The sequence below is a fragment of the Syngnathus acus genome, chromosome 1, assembly GCF_901709675.1.
Source record: "Syngnathus acus chromosome 1, fSynAcu1.2, whole genome shotgun sequence".
In the NCBI taxonomy this organism is placed as follows: domain Eukaryota; kingdom Metazoa; phylum Chordata; class Actinopteri; order Syngnathiformes; family Syngnathidae; genus Syngnathus; species Syngnathus acus.
In genome coordinates this window covers 3,142,492-3,166,776 of record NC_051087.1, presented here as the reverse complement: position 1 = coordinate 3,166,776, position 24,285 = coordinate 3,142,492, and the positions used below count along the sequence as shown (strand labels likewise).

Below are 24,285 nucleotides of genomic sequence, written 5' to 3'. Positions count from 1 at the left end.
CAAAGCGTTATTTGTGCTTAGTGAATCAAAAGTGTAGTATACAACACATGGATTTAGCGTTTTGAATTAAACCAGGGAAATAGAATAGTTGCTTCTCGACCATATTTTAATTTATGGAGTCTGAAACTCCATATTATAGAAATGATTGAAGGTGAGATTATTATTGAACTATGCAAATAGATGGAGCAGTCCTTGGAGAGGTGTACATCTCAAGCCAATGTGGTGGCAGCATGTACAATAAATAACAGTCTGTCAGTCAAACATGATTTATTTACAACCGGCTCTGCGCTAATTTCGAATATGGATAACACATGCATAGGATGCAACGTTTAAAAAAAAAAAAAAAAAAAATCATCCAGTGCCCTTCATCGTCATCAATAAATGTGCTTTACAGCTTAGGGGAAAATTGAGAAAGTACTTCAACAATGTACAGTACACACTGTGTTCAATTAAAAAGTATCACGAGCATTTTTTTTTTGAAGTATGATTATTTAGCAGGAGTGCATTTACAGTATGTCTAAAGCACACAATGAACGGTTGCATTTGAGTATATATACATTTACAGTAACAATTTGTAAAAGCCATCAGTTTTCTGTAGCAAACGGCACTTGATAGACAATAATTGTACAGTAGAGCATAGCGTATATATCCGTGTATTGATCTCAGGATAGAGACACAAAAAGATTGTGATTTAAACAAAATAAAGCTGGTAGCGCTTTGGGGTTTGAAATACTGTGACAATCGAGTATGAAAATAGCTGCACTGTTTAGGAGAGGAACAAAGCAAGTGAGAAAAATGTCCATAAGATGATGAGAATCAAGTCACAGATTTAATTATACATTTGGTAATTATGTGTGTGTGTGTGTGGGGGGGGGGGGGGTGCAATTTTTAAAGTCAACTTGTTTCTCAATTGTTCTCATACAGTGGTTTTGATTTTGATCAGATCAGATGAGTAAGAAATGAACACAAGTGGCCACCACTGGTCCGACCACAGTAATGAGCAAAGCGACGACACGGGCAGCGGCGGGATTGTAGACGTTACCATGGCAACCACACAAGTGCAGGTCTCCAAGTCAGATGGTGCTGATGTCGACTTCAGTCTTTTCCAGAGGCACACTCTGCTGCTGTTCATTGGTTTGGACGCCAGCGGGCGCCAAGTGCGAAAAGGTGTCCGACCAAGAGTCACGACTCTTCGAGATGAATAGTTTTCGTTTCCTGGTTCGTCCTCGAGCCGCCGCGTCAGAGACTCGTCGGGTCGCGATCGTCCGTGCAGGAGCCTTTTGCTAGCGAGATGTCGTCCACGGCCATCTCGCCGCTACGTCCTCGTCCGCGCTCGCCCTTCAGCACCACCTGGTGGGAGCACAGTCACGAGTTAACGCGTTGCATCAATTTTTCAATGAATTTAATTTTGTTTTTTTTCAATTAATTTCTGGGGCTGTGCAAACGAGGATCAAGTGGAACGAAAATGAAAAATGATTCCAGCCCCGCCAAGGCTTTGACGAGGGGACTTACGCTCTCCAGGCCCGTCCCCCACAGCGTTATTTGGGTGTGTCTCCAGTTGTTGCCGCCCGTCCTCCCCCATACCGCCGGGCCGTAGCGGGCACCTTTCTTCACAAACACCTGCAGCACGCCCACGTGGTGACCCGCCAGCTTGTGGCGGAATGACAGGCATAGGTTGCCCTCGTTCCACGGTGGGGCCAACGGGAGGACCAGCCTCGCCCCCCGCCCCGTCCTCTTGTTGCCCACTTCGGGGATGGTAAGGTAGCGTCCGCCTGAGGAGAGAAACGCCGGAAATATTTTCCAGATTCTGCTTGGTATCACACAAAAATACGTCAGTACAATTCAAACATGTCTGCGCTATGTAAAAGACCAAAAAGTGACGATAATTGGAGTCAAAAGTGTCACTCGTTGCCGTAGGACTTCTTCATCTCGTCTCATCTCGTCCAAGATGGTGCTGTTTGCATTTTGCGGACTTTCATTACCTGCCGGGTCAGGCGTTGTCTCCCAGTGCACGTCTCCGTCCTTGTCCCTGATCCATCCGCAGAGGCCGTCGTCGAAGGAGCAGCTCAGGAAGCCTGAATCTGGCCCGGAGGAAGACGGACAACATTTAAGAGCGCAGGCAGCAAGTCGTCGCATTACAAAAATAAAAACGTACTTTAAAAATTTTTAATTTTTGCAGGAACAGAAATAACTTATAGTGGTCTCTGTTGTCACAACAAAGCCAAACACAATGTGAATGCATTTGCCCAAGATCCAGAGCCAAGTCACCAGGCCTGCTCAGATTAGAACAAATTGTTCCAATCCCAATGAGGAAAAAAGATTTCCTCTCTAAAATGCGTGTGTACTATAAAAACACATCCATGCATGCAATCACAGCACGCAATGCTGAGAAATGGGGTTGCCGTGACGACGGCATTACCGGAAGATTGCCCATGATTTTGTCTTTGTGGCAGAAGTTCGAAGACGCAATTGGACTCACACAGAGTCTGTCTGCTTGAGAAGCTTACCGGGGTCGTCCTTGGCTTCGTCGGCCGTGTTGCCCAGTTCGATGTCAAAGTCCAGCACCGTGTTGATGTTGTGGTCCCGCGGGACTGAGGAGACAAACGACATCGTATGAATACTCAAAGAGTCAACCCTCGGTTGATTTTTTTGCTTTAATTTGGCTTGTGCATGTTCGATTTGTTAGCAGTTCTTCCAAAAAGAAGCCAAGTGTGCTTGCTTCAAGTTGATTGCTTCCACTCTCAGGAAAACCAAACATGAAATTATCAGTATATTAAATTTAAAAGTTTAAGAATTCCTTACATTTCTTGTTTTATTTCAAAATATTTATATAATGCAACATTTTAACCTCAATAATTATTACATATTTCCTGAATTGTTGTATATTAGCAAAGTTGTTTGTTCAATTTTTAAAAAATATCACTCTGGTGATTGATGGGTTGAAATACTAAAACCATCATAAAAACATTGCATATCTTTAAAAAAATATGATTTAATTATTTAATTTATTTACTGTTCTTGTCTCACAGTGAGAGGAAAAATAACAAAAATTGCAGGCTATTATTAGCACACATTAACTTTTTTTAAAAAACTGCCCGTGGTACATTTTGAATTCTGGTCATTGCTCAAAACCCTTCAGTCTTCCTTAAACAAGAAATCAAAGATTAATTAACAAAAAAAAACAAATCTAATTTGCGCTCCAGCTCTCGCCGTGATATAATGAGACGCGCTAATAATAAAAAGGATGAGCCTCTGGCGTACTGAGCCTCTTCCAGACTCATGTGACCTCTGATGGGTCCAACGAGTGAGTCATAAAAGCCGGCAGGGCGTCTGAATGCCAAAGACGCATGCAAGTGGAGGCCGCACCAGAACCTCCAGCGATCCTTGGCATCCAGGGCTCAATGTGTGTGTGTGTGTACGCAGATGGTCTTTGAAGGAATGTACCCAAATGACGCCACCTCCCCCCCTCCTTTCTACTTGGATATCAACCATCCGGTCAAAGAGTGTATAAATAAAACGATCCTGATGGAGGAAAGTGTAACGTGAACTCTGAGGCCGGAGGCTGTAAGCAGATCTTCAACTGTCGTCCGATTGGACGCGGGCAGGCACATCATATTTATCCTGTACTATTTGAACATACCCTAATTCCAATTCGATAGTCAACACTCACGTTTTATTTTTATGATTTATTTATTTGACCTGGTATTTGATGACGTGGCGCTAACATGAACTTTGTTGTCTCGTGTTGGCATTAATGACTTTGATGATGAATCTCTAAATATTCTCAAGGCTCCTTCCTTTTTATTTGCGAGCGATTATATGAAGAAGTGCTCAGTGGGGGGAGTCGTCTCCGAAAAGCAGCTCCTGGAAGCTGTGACTTGTAGACAGGTGCTAATGAAATCCGCTCTTATCCCTCCGCCCCCCCCCCACCAGCATTTCTAATTATGTGCCGCCATCTGCCCACGCAAACATCTCACCTGCGACGATCAACTATGCAGCTGCACGCTTTTTGAATTTTACGTAGTGTTACCCCAAAAAATCCATTTATGTTCTAGTTAGATGCTTTGCAGTCAAAATATAAAATTAAAGCTATCAGGAGTGACAAATACCCCTCCTCCCCCTTTTTTTTTTTTTTTTCCAAATGGCAGATGCTCGAAAATGATCATCAATCTTTGACTGCATGTTCCATCCACATTAGATGTAAAATAATTTAATGTCACCCATCTGTCTACGATAACCAATTTTGATGCTGCTTTGGATGATCAGACATTTCTCAGACAAATCCGTCTTTGAAGGACACTTGAAAATGAACAAATTGCGCTTCAAATGGTTGTTATAATCAAATAAAAAGTAGAAATATTTTGCTCATTGAGCCTTGAGATTCATGTTTTGAAACCTGAAACCTTATTTTTGGAGATGCACCCGTAGAAGCAACATGAATGTTTTGAATGCGGACTACATGATTCATCACCGAGCATTTTCACTTTTTACCTCAGTGTTCCCAAGTGAATAATAATAACAAGCATTTACCCAAAGGGTGAAAAAAAAAAAGCTTTACAACCTGTCTCAAAAATATCCAAGTATCTGAAAGTGCTTTAAAAGTCAGATGTATAAGTTTTATTAGCAAAGTAGCTTTTAAAGCCTTGTGCTGCCTCTGAATGCTCATAAAATCCCCAAACACGATTTGCTAAATGGCCTATAATGCCACTAAGAGCTACAAAATGTTTTTTATTCATGATATGAAAAAAGAAAACTTACTGTGCACATCTCCTCGCTGCTTGGTCACGTCCTTGTGGATGCTGTTGTCCACGGTGGTCATCTGCGGAGGCGGCGGCGGAGTCGTCGCCGGGGCTCGTCTGGTCGGCGTCGCCGCTTTTGTGGGGACCAAGGCCTCGCGAGTGGGTGCGGGTGGCCTCCTGGTGGGGACCAAGGGCTTCCGGGTCGTGGTCCTCACCCTCGGTGGCGCCGTGGCGACGGCGATCGTGGTGGTTTTGGGGGCGACGGTGAACACCCGCCTGTGGGTCACCGGCGGACGCGGCGTGGTGGTGGTCCTCCTCAGGTCCACGTCGGGCAGGTAGTTATGGAAGCTGGGAGGCAGTTTGCCCGGCCTCGGCGGGTCTATGGCCACCTTGGGAATAGCTGGAATGACAAGAACGTGCAGATGGAGCGCTAACAAGTCATGAAGGTGTAATGAGGCAGACAATTGGCCATCAAGTGCCAGAGCAACACTTAATATGCATCAAGTGGCTTCCGCAAAGCTGCCATGTCCCCAAATGTCTCTCTTTTAGTATTTTAGCACGTATGCTGTTCAGAGTCACATGGGAGCTGGAGAGCAGCACAGAAGAAAAATATATGTTCATTTTTTTTAATCATTATAAATTCAAGCACAATGTAAATGTCCAAACGATGCGTTCTATTTTTATTTTGACACGACTGGTCATCATGTGATGGTGTAAAAAGTTCTAAAATTCTAATTCTGGTACACAGACCACACGCAAAGCACATCTTGATGATGTCATGGAGCTTTGTTCTCCTGCGCATTCTTCACGTCAAGAGGCGTGATGGGGGTCTGTGGTGTTGTCGGGGTAAAGGATCGGCGAGGGGGGGGGGGGGTCGCCTCATCCGGGTTTCACGTGTGAGGAATGTGTGTGGACAAAAGCTCTGCACCTCAGTTGTCGCTTTCTCATCTTACTCCCAACTTTGATATGCGATTCCCATGTTGGATATTTAAACCCCCCCCTTCGATGATGGGGAGAGGAAGCAGCGTGTCCTTCGTGCTCACTGGACTGCCACGGCGTTAATGTCTGCCGAAGGACTCAATGATTCAAATTCTCAGAGAACTAATGGACCGTGCAAGATCAGGGGAAGATATCCCCGTAAAATAAATAAATCTTACAAGCTCAACGACACTTTGGCCTGATTTAAAAAAAAAAAAAAAAAAGGATAGAGCATGTGATAAGGGCAGTGAGCTTACGTTTGCAGTCGCGACCCATCCCCCTGTAGCCGTCTTTGCACTTGCACTTGTACGAACCCGGCGTGTTGAAGCAGGTGGCGTAGCCGCCGCAGCGACCCGTCTGCAAAGCGCACTCGTCCACGTCTGAAAGGAGAACCCGGTAGGGGAGGGGGGGAGGTGAACGTCCACATTGAATGAGCGATCGTGACGAGACTGCCGAGGCTTATTAGCTTTGAATGAACGGGCTGTATCAATGCTACTGTGATGGACAGTGAGATGAAGGAATAAATTGGAGGCGCGGTATTATGCAGCAGAGTAGACCTTGAACGCTTTGGAACTTGGAATTTGACCGCTTGAAGTGGAGAAAGAAGCCAATATAAATTTGAAGGAAATATCTTTAAGGCCAGGTCTAGGAGATCATAATGTAATTCATTATATTGTTTTTTTTTTGGGCCATTTAGACCTACTAAATTACAAATCACACAAAGGTGAAAAATGTTCGAAATGATTAAATCATAAAAAATTAGTCGCAGCCTTTTCTTTTTTTAATAGCTATTGCATTTAAAAGTTGGAAATGATAAAATCAGACAAAAGCTGATAGCCTCAAGGTCCACAATTTTTATCGTGTTCGCATTACCAAAATGATTAAAAAAATAAATAAAAATCCGTCCAGAATAAAACCGAGATGCTTCAATTGAATTTGAAAATAACTTTTTTGAACTGCCTCATTTTTCTTCCCCTTTTCTTTCACACGCCTACTCGCTTGGCTGTTTTCGAAATGAATAAACTGTAAATCCTGCAAAAGTTCAAATGACAAAGAACCGGCCCGCACTTCCCATCTTCCTCTGTATAAAAATCAACGTGAGCGAGGCGTACCGATGCACTGGTATTTCCCGTTGATGTATTGCAGATCGAAGCCGTCGTGGCATTTGCAGATGTAGCTGCCGAAGGTGTTGATGCACTTCCGGAACCTGGGGCACACGGCCATCCCGGTTGCACACTCATCCACGTCTGCAAAAAAAAAAAAAGACAATTAATTCGACGGCTTGGGGCTTTTGTTTTTTCCACAGCTTCTCATCATTGGGCGTTATTATGCAGGCACAAAACACAGCCCAAATTAGAGCGTCTGCAGTCTGGGCTTGTTTGGGAACGGACCTCACATGTTGTTCCTAGAATATTCCTAGTGTGACTTTTTGGTGCCAAGAGTCCTGTTACCCGACCCGGGACTTTCTGCCTCATCTTCATTCCGCCATTGAAAGCCAGAACCTCCTTGTTTGGAGCGATACAAGTCCACTTTGCTAAACAGAACCATCAAAACAAAGCTCCGGCGGACGGTCTTTCCTGAAACAGGTCATAAAAGTTTAGCACTGAGACGGAAGTGGAGCATCCCGTGCAACACCTGCAGCGGGTTTTGCTTCTCCTCCTCCTGTCTTTATGACTGATGTCCATTCCGTGTCCTACAATTACCCAACCCACAAGTTATACGGGGCCGTAGGGCAGAAATGAAAACTCTCTAGTTCTAAAAAAAAAAACAGCTCGGTTATTTGACCAAATTGTCAAGGTCAAGAAAGCCGGGCTCTGTTTGGGAGGCCGTCCAGCTCTGATTTGTTTTTGCTCCCACGTTGACTCTCCTAAACCATTTTTATCGTTTTACATTGCGAGCTCTGCCAAAGTAATGAAAGTTTGCTTTTAGGTCCGGGGCAAAAAAAAAAAAACACGCCATTCCTGTTGATGATCTATCAGGCGAGGGAGGAGCAGCCAGCGACTCAACTTTCATGCCAGAGGTGGTAAATAAAGACGGCAACGTCACTTACCCACGCAGGTTCTGCCATCCGGAGCCAGCTGTAGCCCCGGCGACGGACACTGACATCGGACCTCTCCTTTCAGAACCTCGCAGCCGTACTGGCAGTTGGCCAGGCCGCAAGTGCGAAGGTCTGCTCCATACAAAGGAAACAAGACACATTAGCAAGTCGGTGCCCCGGAGAGAAAGCGCTCTCACGACTATCCCTCATAAGGGCGAGGCGGACAAAAAATACGGTGACATTGTTACATTCGAGAGAGCGACTAACCTCCTATAATTACCACCGACTCGTCTATTTCCCGAGCCATTAGCGACATGGGCTCACATGAAAACCCTGAGAATCCTTCTAAAACGATTATACGGACAACTGGAATTTGCTCTCGATAACTTCCAACCGTGAAGAGGAAATTGAAAAGCCGGGGCCCGGTTCTGCCAGAACGCTTGTCGGTTTGAGGAGGGTGGAGCTGGGCTGATTAAACGCTGCACTGATCTATTGATCAGAGCGCAGGCGGCAGAGACAATCCTAATACAGTCGGCAACACAGCCTCGAGTGGTGAGCCATGAAAAAAAAAAAAAAAAGTGAGATACTGGAAATGACAGGACGCTCAGGTGGGGGAAAACACGAGGGGAGGATGTTCATTAAAGGCGAGGTGACGGAATTTATAGGGAGACATGCACAGGCATTGACTCGCTTGCTGGAGCAGTCAATTGGATTCCATTCTTACACTGGATGTGGACGGAATGGATTGCGTTATAATCTCAGACAGGAATCGATAAAGGCTCGATTGTTTTTCCGATGAACGGAGAAACATACGTACTTCCGCAGGTGCCGTCGGGCATCAGCATGTAGCCGTTGAGGCAGTAGCACTTGTAGCTGCCGTAGGTGTTCATGCACCTGTGCTTGCAGGGCCGTGGCTTCAGCCCGCACTCGTTCAGATCTGCAAAGCAGACGGGAAACGGCGTCAGCGGAACGAGGGAGGGGCACAAATTAGTCAAGGAGGGCAGAGGTGAAGAGGTTGGATCTATTCAAGCGCAGCGGGTTGTGTTTGGAAAGAAGCGCCGCGACATGTTTGGACGTGCCCACGGAGCTCGGCTTCTCTGACGGGAAGACGAGAAGTTGCGGGAAAAAGTTAACTGCGGTTGAGGTTGCAAAAGTGGCAAATTTCCGGTAAAATTTGCTGAGGGATTTTGTAAAGCATGGATTGAAAGGTGTCATAGTCAAGGATAAACATTTTATTCATCTTTGGTTAGAAGAAGACTTTCATGCACAATAATATAAATTATGTGATTTTTACAGATCTTTTTAAATACTTAATCGAATAATCAATTATTCCACTGTCTAACACAAACATGGGTTCTGAGTTAAATATTACTGATGATGACAATATATAAAATGAATATGTATAATATAAAATTAAATAAATAAAAACATTAAAAAAATTAAAAATTTAAAAAATTAAAAAATTAAAATATGAATGAATGAATGAATGAATGAACAAATAAATGAATAAATAAATAAATACACAAGCCACCCCTTCAGAAAATTTGGTATATTCCTGGTTTAGGTGTATTGATTCCCAATTCCCAGAAAGTTCCCAATTTTGAAAAATTCCCTAAATTGTGCAAAAATCTATCTGCACGTGATAGAGAGATGTTATTAAATCGCGCTGACTCATTGGGACGGCATCCAGCTGTCTTTCATAGAAGCACTGCATCATTCTCGGCTTCTTTCATGTTGACAGGCCACCCACGGGGCGTGTAAAAAATCCCATCAGAAAAAAGAATTGGCATTTTTTTCTTTTCCCCCAGGAAGTATTTTCCATGACTGGACCATAGGTGGAGCTAATAAGAGTATAAATCTCCATTCCCTCGCTGCAATTGCATCACTGTCATTGCTGTTCTGGACCCGTCAGCGAGCTGAGAAACGATCCTTCTACAACTTCATTTTCTTCTTGATTCCTTAACGCTTTAACCAGGCAAATATGACAGCTTTATTTCTTATTTATGCTCAACAGCCCCTGAGGTGACTTCCCGACGGCTGACTATTCTGACTGTGTGAAAAAGCACAAGTGTGACTAATGGCTTTGATGCCTTCTCCTTGGGCACGCTGCAAGCTGCTAAGCATCTTACAAACACACACACACACACACACACAAACACAATTTACTCCACGGGTGCATTAAATCTCAACCTTCTACAAACCACATTGAGTGAATCGGCGGCAAAATCATGACCTAGAATTCTACGCTACACTTTAATGTACTGTACAGTCACAAATTGCATCCGAGGAATTTATTGACTCGATGGGGACGTGTCTTTGAAGAAAGATGTCATCATAAACGTAACTCCCAGATTTGTCCTAAAGGCTCTCTGGCTACATCCAAAACTTGAACTGCATTGTTCGGATTCTCTGTTGAACATAACTCACGTTGACATAGATCCAACAAGGAAGTCCAAAAAGGCACATTTTCCATGAATGAATGGGCTTATATTTTAAGACTATTATTACAGCAGCTTTGGTCAAAGTACAGCCAATTAGCTTTCTTCAATCGGTTCTACAGAGCGTGTAAGAAGAGCTTAAGGATGAGCGCAAAAATGGGATAGCTCACATGCTAACCAAGACTACAAAGTCCAAAGATCAACTCGGAGCAAACAGAACATCAACAGTTGTCTCCATGACATTTGTAAATAAACTCAATTTTGTCTTGGATACGGCGTCATGGGCTCATATAAATTCCATCATCATGAGGTTTTAAGGCTGCTTTGTAAATGATCCCAACTTAAGCACCACAAACACGTGAGCAGTGCTTTATTGGTGGGACTGCTGCATAACTTCTATATTTAACGTACTGTATGCCACGGGACATACGATGGATGGAACTCTTCTATTTATAGCGGCTTGCGGTCCGCTAAAGCCCGGCTACTGTTAGCATTGGCATTGAATGTAGCTGAGGGAATACATTCCCTGAACACACACCAAGTGAAACATTTTGTTTGGTGCCTTGTTATTGGTTTTCATAATAAAATGGAATTGAACTTTAATGAGTTCATTCGAAGTAGCAGGTCAACTGCAGGTCACATTTTCTCAATAATAAAACACGTGACAGAAAAGCCCTTGAAATTCTTCACCTGCACTTTCAGATGAGAGCCGGCTTGCCCTTGTCAGAGGGAAGCTTTAACTGCTTCATCTTTAATGCTTTACACCTGAGTGCGCTCAAGCACAGCAAACATTAAAAAAAAAAAAATTCTTCACTTTTTTAATTACCGCTGTCTGCCCACCGAACAAACGCGGTACCCCCAAAAGCTGACAGCGAGAGTTCTCATTAAAGAAAACCAACGGCGACGCTTGCCGGCGGCGCTGAAAACCAAAGTGAAATGAAAAAGCTGCAAGTGGAATACTCACGGCGCCCAGTTTGAGAGCTGCTGTTCCAAATGAAATCTTTGAGACTTTTAAAAGAATCATGTCAAAAGAATAATAAAGTGATTCAATGTGGGCTTTCGCAACGCCCGTTGCTTGAGCCCCAAGAAGGGTGTGGAACACATGCTAAACACAGCCTGTGAGAGGAAAAAGGATAAGATGCGGAGAAGTTATAACAAGTGACAGAGAGAAAAGTGTGATAGCTCAAAGCTGAATGGTGCTGGTGAAACTCGAAAGCAGGGGGGGCGGGACTATGTTCAAGTGTTACTTTCAAATTCCAACTCACCACTGTACAAGGTCATCATCTGCTTCGAGTCATGTCATGTCCAATTCACGACCCATCATGTCCCTTCCTCAGGAAGTAACACTGGCTAGCTCACAACGCATGTTTTGTTATGCTAGCCGTCGCGTTCCTCCTTCACAAAGTGTAGCGAGCTCACAACCTGTCCTGACCAGTCCTGTCCCATTTGCTAATTGTCAAGAGTCTAGCGCTGTCTAGCGAGCTCACGATCCATGTCTGTTCTCGTTTCGACTACTTGTATCCCTTCCTGATAGGCTGTAGAACTGCCAAGCTAGCTCACTATGTCCTATCCCGTCCTATCCCAATCACATGGTTGAGCACGGTCTAGCTAGCTCACAATCCGTGTCCTACCCAATCGTGTTTGCTACTTGCTAAATCCCTTTAGGTTGTAAAACTGCCAAGCTAGCTCAATATGTCCTATCCCGTCTTGTCTCATTTGCTACTTGTCACGTTCCTTCCTCACAGGCTCTAGCCCGATTTAGCTAGTTCACCATGGTGAAATTGAGTTGTGTACTGAGGGAAACAAGTCTCATTGAGGTATGCCGTGCTGCATTCCCTACAGACAGATCTCAAAAGTGGGCTCCTTTTGTCAGGGATTAGCTCTCCGGGCAATGTTCTACCTTCGAAGGAGTGGTCGTGAGCAGCATCCAAAAGTTGAGAATAGCCTTTAAGGAGCACAAGATGACAAAGGAGAAGGCTTAGGATCTACGCATGCTCTGCATTTCATGCGGGCATTCCTCTAGTTTGGATCGGATGTGCTATTTCTTGTGACCTCCCCTCAAAGAAGGGGACTTAATGATAGAAGTGGAGAGTGACGTCAACTCCTTCACCATGCACCACGTCGGAACAATAAATCTCACCCTCTGTGACCGGATGATGGTCCACAGGTAGAAATATGGGTAGGTGACTGGACCACATTGGTGGAGTCAAATAGTCCGGCTGTTCTTCTTGCAAAAGAAGGTTTTTGGTGGAAAGAAATTTGAAAGAGAAAAAGTGGTGGAGGGACAAGAGAATGAAAAGGCAGTGGATTAGAACACCTCTGACCACCACATTCCTGGAAAGTAAAGAGGAACATTACGCAGTAAAGAGGATTACACTCATGGCTGTTTGGGAGAAAGTGTTGTGTTTTCCCCCGCCAGCCGTTCATCCGTTCATCCTTTTTTTGTAGTAGGATCTAAGGGAATTACAGTATCTTATGGATTTGTACCATCCTTCGGTAAAGCGTGTCGGAAGGCTCAAAGAGCGCCGCTTCCATTTAAAGAAGCGAATCATCGCCCCGACGACAAACGCTTAAGCCTGAGGAATTTTAGGCATTCTGCTTTCTCCCCGTCCAACTATGTTGTCCTCCCGGCACCAGACACCTGTTTAGATGTGACCATAATGCTACACTTGACTGCTTAGGACAGCAACCATTTCAAAAGGAGACGTTTCAACTTGTGCACAATACAATGCACTTTTTTTTTTTTTACCTCGGTCGCTGTTCTGTAAAGAATAGGCCCAAAATTGAATTGACATCTTTTCTATACCGTATTTTCCGCACTATAAGGCGCACCGGATTATAAGGCGCACCTTCAATGAATGGCCCATTTAAAAACTTTGTCCATATATAAGGCGCACCAGATTATAAGGCGCACCTTCAATGAATGGCCCATTTTAAAACTTTGTCCATATATAAGATGTATACATTTAGCCCGCCGGCCGGACTTTGGATACGCCTGCTGTAGTGGCTCAATATTGGTCCATATATAAGGCGCACCTGATTATAAGGTCGGCTTTTGAGAAATTTTGAGGTTTCTAGGTGCGCCTTATTGTGCGGAAAATACGGTAAATAAAATTTAGGGTAGGTTAAGGTGTGCTTATTGAATTGGGTTTTAAGGAGGATCCTTCCATTTGTTGTCCCTCGTAAACATTTATACCACCTTTGCTTCCTTCATTCCAACCTTCCCTTTGTCCTTCCTTTGTTCCTTTTGACTTCCTTCCTTCTTTTCATAGATTTCCTTCCTTATTTCCTTCATCGCAATCTCCTTTGCATCCTTCTGAATAAATGAATTCAAAAAGTGTTAACAGTGTCTATTTCTGGCCCGCCCTGTACATGTAACAGTGTGTTGACTGTAAACAAGAGAAAAGGATTTGGAAAGCCACATTGGAAATGTTGGAGATGTGGCGCCTTCAGCTAAGTCTTTAAATAGCGGGTCAACTCAACCTCATCAAAGTCACCTACGCACAATAATCATCTCATTAGAAGGTTCGCTTCTGCCACCGGTCGGGGACGCCAAATTGTCTGGACGGATTATGGCGGTGATGAGTTTATTTGCGCAGCGTGATTAAAATCCCCAAATGCTTGCAGACATCTGGAGGAGGATCTTGACAGGCGTTTGTTTAACGATTCATTTATATGCAATCCCATCTCGGCGGTGTGCGCGGAAATAGCAAAGCAACTCGTGTAAATACGAGGATGGGGCTGGCGGTAAAACGGCATTTTGTCGGGCATAATGAGAGCCTCTCAGGGGGGGCTGAATGCAATCGTAGCCCTTTATGGGGAATACATTTTGTTTTTTATTGAAATCATAATTCTGTCAATCACGTCACTATAATGTAATTTGATACTTTATTCTATTTGTTAATTGTCAATATTCATTTTATTCACATCGGCCATCGTGCAAAAAGTCGGTAAGCAGATCAGGGTGTGATGTCAAAAAAACGCGTATTTCAGTTGAAAAACACAAAAGCAAAGATAAACGGCTGCGCTCATATCCGTTTTATGATCAAGGACTAGAAATTAGAAATCACAAGAATTGAAAATTGACATTAATCTTAAACCTGCCATATTGGTACACTTTCTTTAAAATGATCTGTCATTGTGTTTGAAGGAAAATTTTATGAATCAAAAGCACTCAATGTATTTTATGTTATCGTTATCGGTACTACTATTGAGTAGTTAATCAGTCTGAAAAAAGTAGTATTGAACATTCTGACAATATAACAATATAATCTAAAATTATGATGTATAGAATTACGATTGATGATAAAAAAAAAAAGGGTGAATGGCAAGAATAAAAAAAAGTAGCCGGTGCAAATTTTTTCTTAATATTTAGAGTGTGTTCTTTCTAAATATTAAATGTATCAGTTAATTTAAAAAAGGTGGTTAAAAAAAAATCTTACATCGAACAATGCAAGATCAAATAAAATGATTGCTATTTTATCTTGCGTGGGTTGCTAGTATTATTACCTGACAATGCAGGACTTTAGATAAAAAAATAAATCTCGTCCATCTGTTTGGCATAAAATGCTCAAGCTTTGGTGTGTTGCATCTGTTGAGTGTTTAAGAGCGCCGCTGCTCTGAGCGCCCAAAGGGTCATGTGTCAGTCTTCGCCTCGCACTTAAAGCACAGGAATGCGTGTCCATTTACTAATGCAGGTGCACTGCAGACATGTTTCATTTGCATTTACTGCCAAGGCTGTTTGCTACGGTTTCATTTCCCACATCATCATGTGATATAAACGCTTCAAATGTAGGTCGAGCAGGGTGTGACGCTTTGACCTTTATTGGCAGGCGCCGCCAGTCGACGCTCGGCTTGCGACGCATATCAATCGTAAACTCCAAATCAATGTTTAATGAAGGCATGCATTTAAATGAGCAAGTTTAATCTATGGCTCGTGAATAATTCACTCTGCTTCCATAGCGCGCTCTGGCTCAAAACACCCGAGGTTGACTCCAGAAATGAAAAATGAGGGAAAAAAAAATTGGGTTGAACGCGTCAAAATGGCGCATGGAGTGAGTTCGGCCGTTTACCTCGATAAAATGCTCAGTTTGAATCTAGGTTAGTGCAAAGAGTTTAGTCAGTAAAATATATATTTTTTAAAATATCTGATTGAAAGTTAAAGCGAATACGTTTTACTTAAATTGCATTAAGGGGCTCATTTGGATCAAATTTGACTTTCATAGAAAATGTCCTCTGATGTCATTGAACTGCAAAAGCGCATCACTTGCAGTTTTATCACTTGAGCGCTGCACGCTGAAAGGATTCGGCCCACTCACCTTGATTGCAGGTCTTCCCCGTGAATCCTGCGTGACATTTGCACTTGTTGGGCCCCACGCAGTCTCCGTGCTTGCAGCCCGACGGGCAAAGTGCTGAGTGGGGATTCAGAGAAGAAGATGAGTTTCATTCCGCCGCTTCATCACCCGGGCTTTTAAAAACGTGACATTTTATAGCAGTAAAAGAGCAGCGTGGTGCAATTATGGAGGACAAGACTTAATCCTATAAACTAGTTTATGGTGGTTTGATGGACCTTTAGGGGGACAATGCTTAATTCTATTGACACTTTTACAGCTTAGGTACATACAGTACTTAAATTTATGACACCATCTGTCATAAAAACAAGAGACTAGCCACCATAAGTGAAGTTCTTTAATGTGGACTTGACTAAGTATTTGATCTTGATGATAAACAGAATGATTCAGGATTTTAAAAGTGAATACGCATGGTACGTCTGGCTTAATCATTCAATTAATCAATTACTGTATTTTCCGCACTATAAGGCGCACCTGAAAACCTCCAATTTTCTCAAAAGCCGACAGTGCGCCTTATAATCTGGTGCGCCTTATATATGGACCAATATTGAGCCACTACAGCTGGCGTGTCCGAAGTCCGGCCCGCGGGCCAAATGTATATATCTTATATATGGACAAAGTTTTAAAATGGGCCATTCATTGAAGGTGCGCCTTATAATCCAGTGCGCCTTATATATGGACAAAGTTTTAAAATGGGCCATTCATTGAAGGTGCGCCTTATAATTTGGTGCGCCTTATAGTGCGGAAAATACGGTACCTTTTTGAGTCATTGTTTTTAATGGGAGTGGAGTACAATGGTATGTTCTTAAAAACGGAAAAAAGTCATCTTGTTTTGAACAGTGTATTTTTGTCTGGAAAATCATGCAAATTTCATTTTCCTTTATTTTTAACAAAAGAGAGTGATTCAGGCAAAGGACAACAACATCAATGCTGGATAGCTTCCTGATTATTACTCAGCATTTTCATCATAAACCATTTCAAAAGGATTAACTACGATTCAAATGCTGCCAATAGAAGCTAGCAGCTAGCCTCGTTAGATTGGCTGGCCAAACTTGCTAGTGTCACGTTAGTAACAAATGTGCTTCTAAAATTTGACAAACTAATGTTAGCTTTAGCTAGAGCTTGCCAAACTTGACTGATTTGTTTTCACAGACATTTTGCTTAAAAACAAAGACTGTTGAATGGTTGAAAATGTCCAGTGGACCATCAGGGTACTGTTGGAAAGTCGCCTGGAACAAAGCGCTTCGTTAGCGGGTCAAACGAAAGGTACGTCTGCTGCCAAGTTACTAGCTCAACGCAGAGGAATGCTAAGCCAGATCAGAGGCGGCCATCAGCAGGGCCTCCAGGAGTATTTATAAGTTTCGAAGCTGGCGGAGAGATCAGCGTCGATGAAGCATGGCGGGAACTAAAACAAAAAAAGGCTTCAGCAGCTGGAAGGCCAAACATAGCTGGTCGAACCGACCTTCCATTAACACCATCCAAATGGTGACACACTTTCACTGTGCTGGCTTCATTATTTGTACGGTAACTATGGTAACATCCTGATTAGGTTAAGTGGCCGTGCGATGGATACCGCATGAGCAAGGGCTATTTTTGGTTTCGAAGATGATCGTTGTTTTCATCTATATTTTCGGATGACAGTAATTCTTTGCAGTTCTGGCATACTTTTCCGATCGATTAATGATGGTATTGATCGGCTGCGGAGATTAAGACATTAAAGCAAACACAATCTTGTTCCCACCAATAAAAATTTAAAATTCTGAATGCATTGCAAACTATTACCACTTAATATTTCTTTGGTACTGTAAATTCAGTTGGACGATAACCCGATAGGTGTCCAGCCATCCAGGACATTTTGGGACTTCCGCTACAGTTGGGTTAAAGAGTTTAAGTGGCGAGAGGATCGGGGTGACTTTGGATCTCTAAATAATTCAGAAGATGTGCCTACCCAACCCCGCCACTTCTCTCAGCGATCATACGACCAACAACATGTGGAGCTAACCTTGGGGCTGGCACCTTATCCCGACTAGCCTGTGAGTTAAGACGAAGGGAGCTGCAAGACAAACAGCCACATAGACAAGAACACAATTGCAGGCATTGAAAACAATGTGAGATGTTTAGTGAGTTTTTTTTTTAAAGCCCCAGTTCCACCAAATTGCATTAGGAATTGGTTTTATTCAATTACGCAACAAAATGATGTTCTTTATAATTCCTGTTTTGCATTCCAAACTATTAAAAACCAAACTATTAGACTCAGTGGAAATGGGACTTTCGCCTCCTCAAAATAAACCCAAAAAAAATTGCTTTAAAGTTCCGGAGTCACGTGTGGGTACATTTTTTTTTGGGTGGATCATTTTATACTGATGAGATTAGCGTTTTGATTCTTGCTTGCCAGGTATCTTTTGTGTTGATGTTTCCACCTTGGTTTTATTTCACCACGATTTTCCCTAAGCCCATTTATCATATATATCAGCTCAAGCTGCAGACACTTTCTAGCGGAGGCCGAGAAAAATAAAACGATAAGAAAGCCGCCTACGGATCATGGCGACAAAGTGAAACTAAAACGGTATCGCTTGACTGTTTTTTTTCTTATTCTTTTTTAATCGCTTCTTTCAAAGCTCAAGTGACCGAGTGGAAACATAATCTTTGTTTTTGTCCAAACAAAGCCAGTTAAACAAAGTCCTGGTCTCAGTGGCCTTGGAGCCAACCGAGAAACCAATACATGGCCTGTCTGGGACGAAAATGAACCTCATTCAAACCCGCCTACGTATGCGGTTACACCGCAATGAGACGGGTCAATATTATTCATCGCTTTATTGATATTGGACCTGCTCGTGTTCCTTTTCTGTAACCACAATTTTAAAGGAAGGGACATGGTTAGAATGAAATATTTTTTTGGACACAACAACAAAGCGATTACCGTATTTTCCGCACTATAAGGCGCACCTAAAAACCTCAAATTTTCTCAGTGCGCCTTACAATCAGGTGCGCCTTATATATGGACCCATATTGAGCCACTACAGCAGGCGTGTCCAAAGTCTGGCCCGCGGGCCAAATGTATTTATCTTATATATGGACAAAGTTTTAAAATGGGCCATTCATTGAAGGTGCGCTTTATAATCCGGTGCGCCTTATATATGGACAAAGTTTTAAAATGGGCCATTCATTGAAGGTGCGCCTTATAATCCGGTGCGCCTTATAGTGCGGAAAACACGGTACATGACCTGTATAGAAGAAAAGTAGCGATTGTCTCATAATGTGACACTACAGTGGAAGGAAAATTGTCCCAAGAAATCAGAAGTTGTGGATTTGATCTAAAATTTCATTTAAAACGTTCCATTGCGGTCAATGATCCCGACAGCAGCTGGTCGGAATAAGAAGCTCCAAGCGCAGCTTCCGGAGCATCTGAACATTAAACACGGAGTCGAAGCCTGCCAAAGAATTTCGCCAGCTCGTCTTCCTCGGTCTCTTGTGCGCTAAACTTCTGAATCTCACACCCGTGGACTCGTTATGCTTTTGTTCGTCTCTCCTGATTTCTTTTTGTTTTTTCGAAAAAGTGATAGATTTTTAAAGTTGCATGAGCCCACGAGCTCATCTATGTAATCTCTCCTGTCAGAGGAGGTCAGCGGCACCTTCAAGCAGCTTGTCATGTTCACACGGCTGAGATTACTCTCCTTTTCTCGGACTTTCAAAGAATACTAATGCGCGTCTCGGATAAATAGATGTCAGGCCGTGTCCACAATAACAAAATATCGATTTGAGTTTTAGCCGGTTTATTTGCTGATTTTTTATTATTATTTTTTTTTTAAATAAACCTGTAAAACAGCATTTTTAGGTGTGAATGGAATGTGGTCATCACACATTTTGTTTAGCTTATTGTTAAAATTATCTATACAATAAATGAAATTATTCCAGATAGTGGCCATTGCATTTTAGTTAACCCTCATTTATTTTAAAGACTGTAGCCTTCCATTGAACTCTGTTGATGGATGAGCTCAATAAGGAACACATGCGACTCCGGAACAACATGGAAGGTCACGCACTGCTGCTTGGCTGCTCATCCTGAGGCATGCTTTGTTAATTCTTTAATCAAAACATAAAGTATATCTATTCCATAGGGTACATGTAAGGATTATTAAAAAATATATAGTAGCATGCTTTGTACCAACCCGTTCTCATGAGAAATGAGTCAACAGTAACAAACAATCCACAATTGAACATATTTATTTTGGAAAGATTCAATTCCCATGAGAAAAGGTTGTTCTATTTTTTTAAATGTGAATAAAGCGAGGAGGGGGGGTATATCATGCTTTGTTTTGGGTGTAGGGTGAGGATTAAAAAGACAGATTTGTCTTGGAAGGACCTTAAATTAATCTGGATGAAAAGAAAAGACCAAAGAATGTAAAACTGGCTGAGGCCAGGGTGAGTTCACTCTTTTCTCGCCGGAAGGACGCTTTGAGCCAAAGGATGGCCCGTCTCCACAAATTCATCACACGCAAACAGCAGTGCGCGACATCTTTCCCCATGTACACAACATTTAATGAAACAATAATGGATTAAAACAACAACAAACATGCAGAGCTATGAACCCGTTAAGCCTTTTCCCACCGTGGGAAGTGAGCATTTTATCCACCACATTTAGACAGTTTAGCTAGCTATGCTAAGCTAAACAGACTACTTAGCTAACCAATTCAAACAATTCCATTTCCTGCAGTAGAAAAGGCTTACAGGTTAGTAGAGCATTAAACAAGCAAAGCAGCAGCAGAGTACAGGGTGTTTGCTAGCATGTTAGCATATTAGCACTAGACTCTTCAAACTACCAAAGAATACACGACCCGTATCCTTCAGAGAGAACCGGTGTGTGTGTGTGTGTGTGTGTGTGTGTGTGTGTGTGTGTGTGTGTGTGTGTGTGTGTGTGTTTGTGTGTGTTGGTTTTGGGCATAAATGGTGACCTTGGGTGCGTTCGGAAACACTACTTCACTCTGAATGTTTGGAAACTCGTTCGCCGTTGTTCCAATATGCTGGTTATTCAGAGCGCCCCAAAACAGGACTATTGGGAATTGTGTCAGAGTGAATTTCTAATTCTACCAGTTTTGTACACCAGCATCTGCAAATGAGAATACTTTTGCCACCTCTAGCCACACCCAATAGCTACTCGAGAAATAGAAACGCTATCCATTTAAAAACACCACTGAGCATGTGCATGCTTCTCCAAGCCCTTTATCTACAGTGTTAAACTTCAAGCCACCTCATGATTCATTCATAGCATCTATTTGTTTTTGTTTTTTTTACCACCCAGCTTGACACCTCGCCAGCCCACCCCCTCCTCCTCCAACATTGGCATCATCGGGCACTCACGCTGGCAGTGACCCCAAGATCGGCGCGTCCATCCCCAGCAGCAGTCCACCCTGGCGCCGTAGCGGCACAGCCCGTTGGACGACGCCATCTGCCGCGGCCACCTGTAAAACGAGGCCACATGATGAGCTCGCCGTCAATTAAGATGTCAGAAGAGGGCGGGAGGGAGTTGTCCATGTTTTTATACCATTAGGCAGATGCTCACGGTACTTCTGCTCTGTGTGTTTATGAAGAAGAGAAAGTTGGTTTACATATAAATTACGAACGGAAAAGATTATGTTTCAAAGAAAAAATATGACTACCGTATGTTTTGTGGTCTATTTCCCCGGAATGAGAAACTACAGAAGCCCGAACATGATAGGGGACAAATATTTAGGTTGGATCCACTGTATAGACATTTTCCAAACATTTGTAAACAATAGGTCCCAGAGCACTTATGAGGGGCGGAACACCAGTGACTGCTCCTGATCTGACTTTAAAAAAATGTACATGTCGGGTTTGGAATGGAGATTCCTCAGTATTAATTTTTTTTTTAAAATGTCTTAATCCAGCAGAATTTATGGCTCATTTATTTTGATTGATATTTACAATTAAGAAACACGATAACACTGAGGGACACTTATTTCTTTTTCTTCAATTTGAAGGTTTTCATGATTATGAGAAGCCAAAAATCTAAATCATTCAAATGATTTATTATGATTTATGGAGGCGTATTTTGATTTTGAAGGTTCCACCGCATGAAGCAGAACCGTACAGCTCTTCACATAGCACTTGGCGAGCAAACATCAATCCAGCAGCAGGTCGTCTTTATATAGCCCCGGAAGACAAAAGCCGCTTTGTTTGCGCCTCGCAGCCAAGTGCGACTGTCACTCAGCATTCAGGAGGCCTGTGAAAGTCTTCATGGCGACATGATGAAATGCTAACGAGTGCCCCCCTTAGTATCCCCAGCTGCCAATCACGTCCCTCTGGAACAAAACCAAAAAAAAAAAAAAGCCAGGTAAGTGTGATCATTAATAACGCATCAATTGTGTACTTTGCTCTTCTCTCTCCAAATAACATCCACTGTATTCCCCCTCGTTTATTTTTTTGTGTTTTCATAAAGCTTCAGAGCTTTTTGGTGCCTTCCGTTGCCTCTCAAGTCATACACACACCAAATGGTTCCTTTTTGCATCATGATTTTCCAGCCCGGAAGGCCCAACAACACCATCACCCGGCGGGAGTCAACTTCACCGTCTTATTGCTGTGAAGTTGCCGCTGGCTTACACTACAAGACAGGAAATCAGCTGTCACCACTTCCCAGAGTGGAATGATTGGTGGATTTTTTTTTCCCCTACGTGTGTGCGCCTGAGCAAAATGATGTGGGCCGTGAAGGACCCTCCAGGGCCATGAGGATAAGCCTGTTAGGAGCGCTCTCCAAAAGGCAATAAGTGAGGGAGAGCAGGTAATAAATGGCTACCCCCCACCCCACCCCACCAAACCGCACTCATGAGATGGGGACTTACTCTCAATGAATTCATATCAGAGCTGAGACGTAAAGAAGTGCAAATTATGAGCACGGCGACAAGCCTCTCCATCAGCCGCGGCGTTAATAACGTACAATATGGCGGCGCGCATAAATGATCATTACGCTCACGCACCGTAGCCCACACGAGATATCCGTCAATGGTATTACGCCGCCGGTCGCTGTGGTGATTATAGATGAAGTGTCGAAATAATATGACGGAGGTAATTAATTGCAATGTGTTCTAATCTGTTTGCTACACCTCGAAAACACATCTTTAGAGCGCCTCGTTGTACGTTGTGAGTGTGTGCAAGACGGGAGGAGTGAAGAACTGGGAAGGGGGGGACTCCACCTCGACAGGATTTAGGATTTGGGCTCGTGTAGTTGCTTAAGAGTGCCTCGTTGTTCGCCGTGAGTGTGCGCATGTCACAGAGAGAAAACATGTATTTGTCACAATATTTTAAAAACACAATAAGACTCTACCAGGGTTTGAAAAATCACGGACGGAGATCTCGGGCACACGCATTCTTTGTGGCACAGCATCTTTCACGTCTGGGTAAATACGCTTCCTGTTAGAACACGAGTGATGGTGTCTGCACCGGATTGTTGTTGTTGCTTACCTGCTGCTCCACCTTGCATTTGCAGACATCTTTTGTATGGGGGGAAAAAAATACCGGTGACACTTTTATTTGTTGTGTGAGTGTTATTATAATAAAACAGAGATGTTGACACGGGCCAAAAGAGCGCATCTCCTTGATCCACGCAGCAAATATGTCACTATATTATTCCCCGTTGGGTAGAGCGGCTACACTCTAGTTGCACTTTCATCTATAAATCCTGAAGGGCTAGAAAGGCTGAATTTACACGCTATGGTTAAAGTGACATCCTTCTGATTTTTTGCTCACAAGTGATACAAATCATACAAGCCTCTTTCTTAATTCAATGGTGCCTTGAGTTTTTACCAGCTCACAGACTTCATCTTTACACATTGCAATGGAAATTACATTCTCGGACCGTTTCTTGAAAGAAAAAAAAATGAAAAGATCAGTTCAGGGTGTATTCTGTCTCACACCTGAAAGATGTAAATTTCAAAAAGTGTTGTAGTAGCATAACAGACATTTATAATAAGCAATAACAGTATAGACTCATTGTGTTATGATGTCAACGTGAAATACTGCAGATGAAAAAAGTGCACGTATGAGAAGCTGTGGATTAAAATGAAGAGTTTAGGCGCAATATTTCCATTAACGTCATTGTGTATTTGTTCAGAACTCCAAGTAGAATCCAGTATGGTGCAAAACCAACAATAACAACACCACTGGCAATGTCAGGTGGTTATTCAGCACTGTAAAGCGTATTTCTAATTATAGATTAAAACGCATGCAAATTAATGGAAATATGCATTCGGGGGCTATACTTTAAGGATCCTTTGTAATTCAAAAGTAAAGTTCAAAAAGAGTTGCATTATGATTAAACCCAGACGCATTTCTACTTAAATCGATGAATAAACCGAAATGCACGTTAACGAAATGAATCCAAATAATTAGGTGCAAAATGATCAAACTCGACATACAAGCCCAACAATGCAAGTGCGAGACGCAACCCAAAACATGTGCACGTACCTGCCGTCAAACTCCGCTCGCGTTCCACAGCAGAAGGTGGCGACCACGAAGATGAACTTTATCCAGGAGTCCATGGCGCTTCGTCCCGATCGTTAGTCCGATAACAAGAAGACGTTCTGCGCGTGCATGTGCGTTATATCCAAATGTGTGGAGCGCGTGAAAGAGAGCGCATAGGGTGCTCCCCCTTTCTCTCGCTGTCTGTTCCAGTGTGTCTCTCGCCCTCGTCTTGCTCTCAGTCACACTTTATAAAGCGGCCGGCATAC

At 42.9% G+C, this 24,285-nt stretch overlaps 1 protein-coding gene across 6 annotated transcripts; it reads right to left on the bottom strand.

The window, feature by feature from the left end:
* Positions 1-250: 250 nt before the first annotated feature.
* Positions 251-24,269, bottom strand: npnta (nephronectin a). Of its 6 annotated transcripts, none has more exons than XM_037252546.1 (14): positions 24,023-24,269; positions 20,903-21,003; positions 17,547-17,597; positions 15,512-15,604; positions 12,334-12,420; positions 8,573-8,692; positions 7,768-7,887; positions 6,830-6,964; positions 5,975-6,097; positions 4,759-5,139; positions 2,508-2,591; positions 1,983-2,081; positions 1,513-1,772; positions 251-1,350 (listed from the first exon to the last, which is right to left on the bottom strand). In XM_037252546.1, the coding sequence occupies exons 1-14, from the start codon at positions 24,094-24,096 to the stop codon at positions 1,240-1,242; spliced, it is 1,839 nt and encodes a 612-aa protein (XP_037108441.1). In that variant the 5' UTR covers positions 24,097-24,269; the 3' UTR covers positions 251-1,239. The 6 variants fall into 6 exon arrangements, with proteins under 6 accessions (XP_037108441.1, XP_037108450.1, XP_037108477.1 ...); XM_037252555.1 differs by having other exon boundaries at positions 12,334-12,417; XM_037252582.1 differs by lacking the exon at positions 12,334-12,420.
* Positions 24,270-24,285: the final 16 nt, after the last annotated feature.

Coding starts and splice junctions, on each gene's coding strand:
- npnta (XM_037252546.1), bottom strand. CDS start 24,096: ATGGACTCCTGGATAAAGTTCATCTTCGTGGTCGCCACCTTCTGCTGT. Junction 8,693..12,333: donor CCATCATCCGGTCACAGAGG/GTGAGATTTATT, acceptor TCTGCTTTGCAG/ATCTGAACGAGTGCGGGCTG. Junction 6,098..6,829: donor CGGGAAATACCAGTGCATCG/GTACGCCTCGCT, acceptor TTCTCCTTTCAG/ACGTGGACGAGTGCGCTTTG.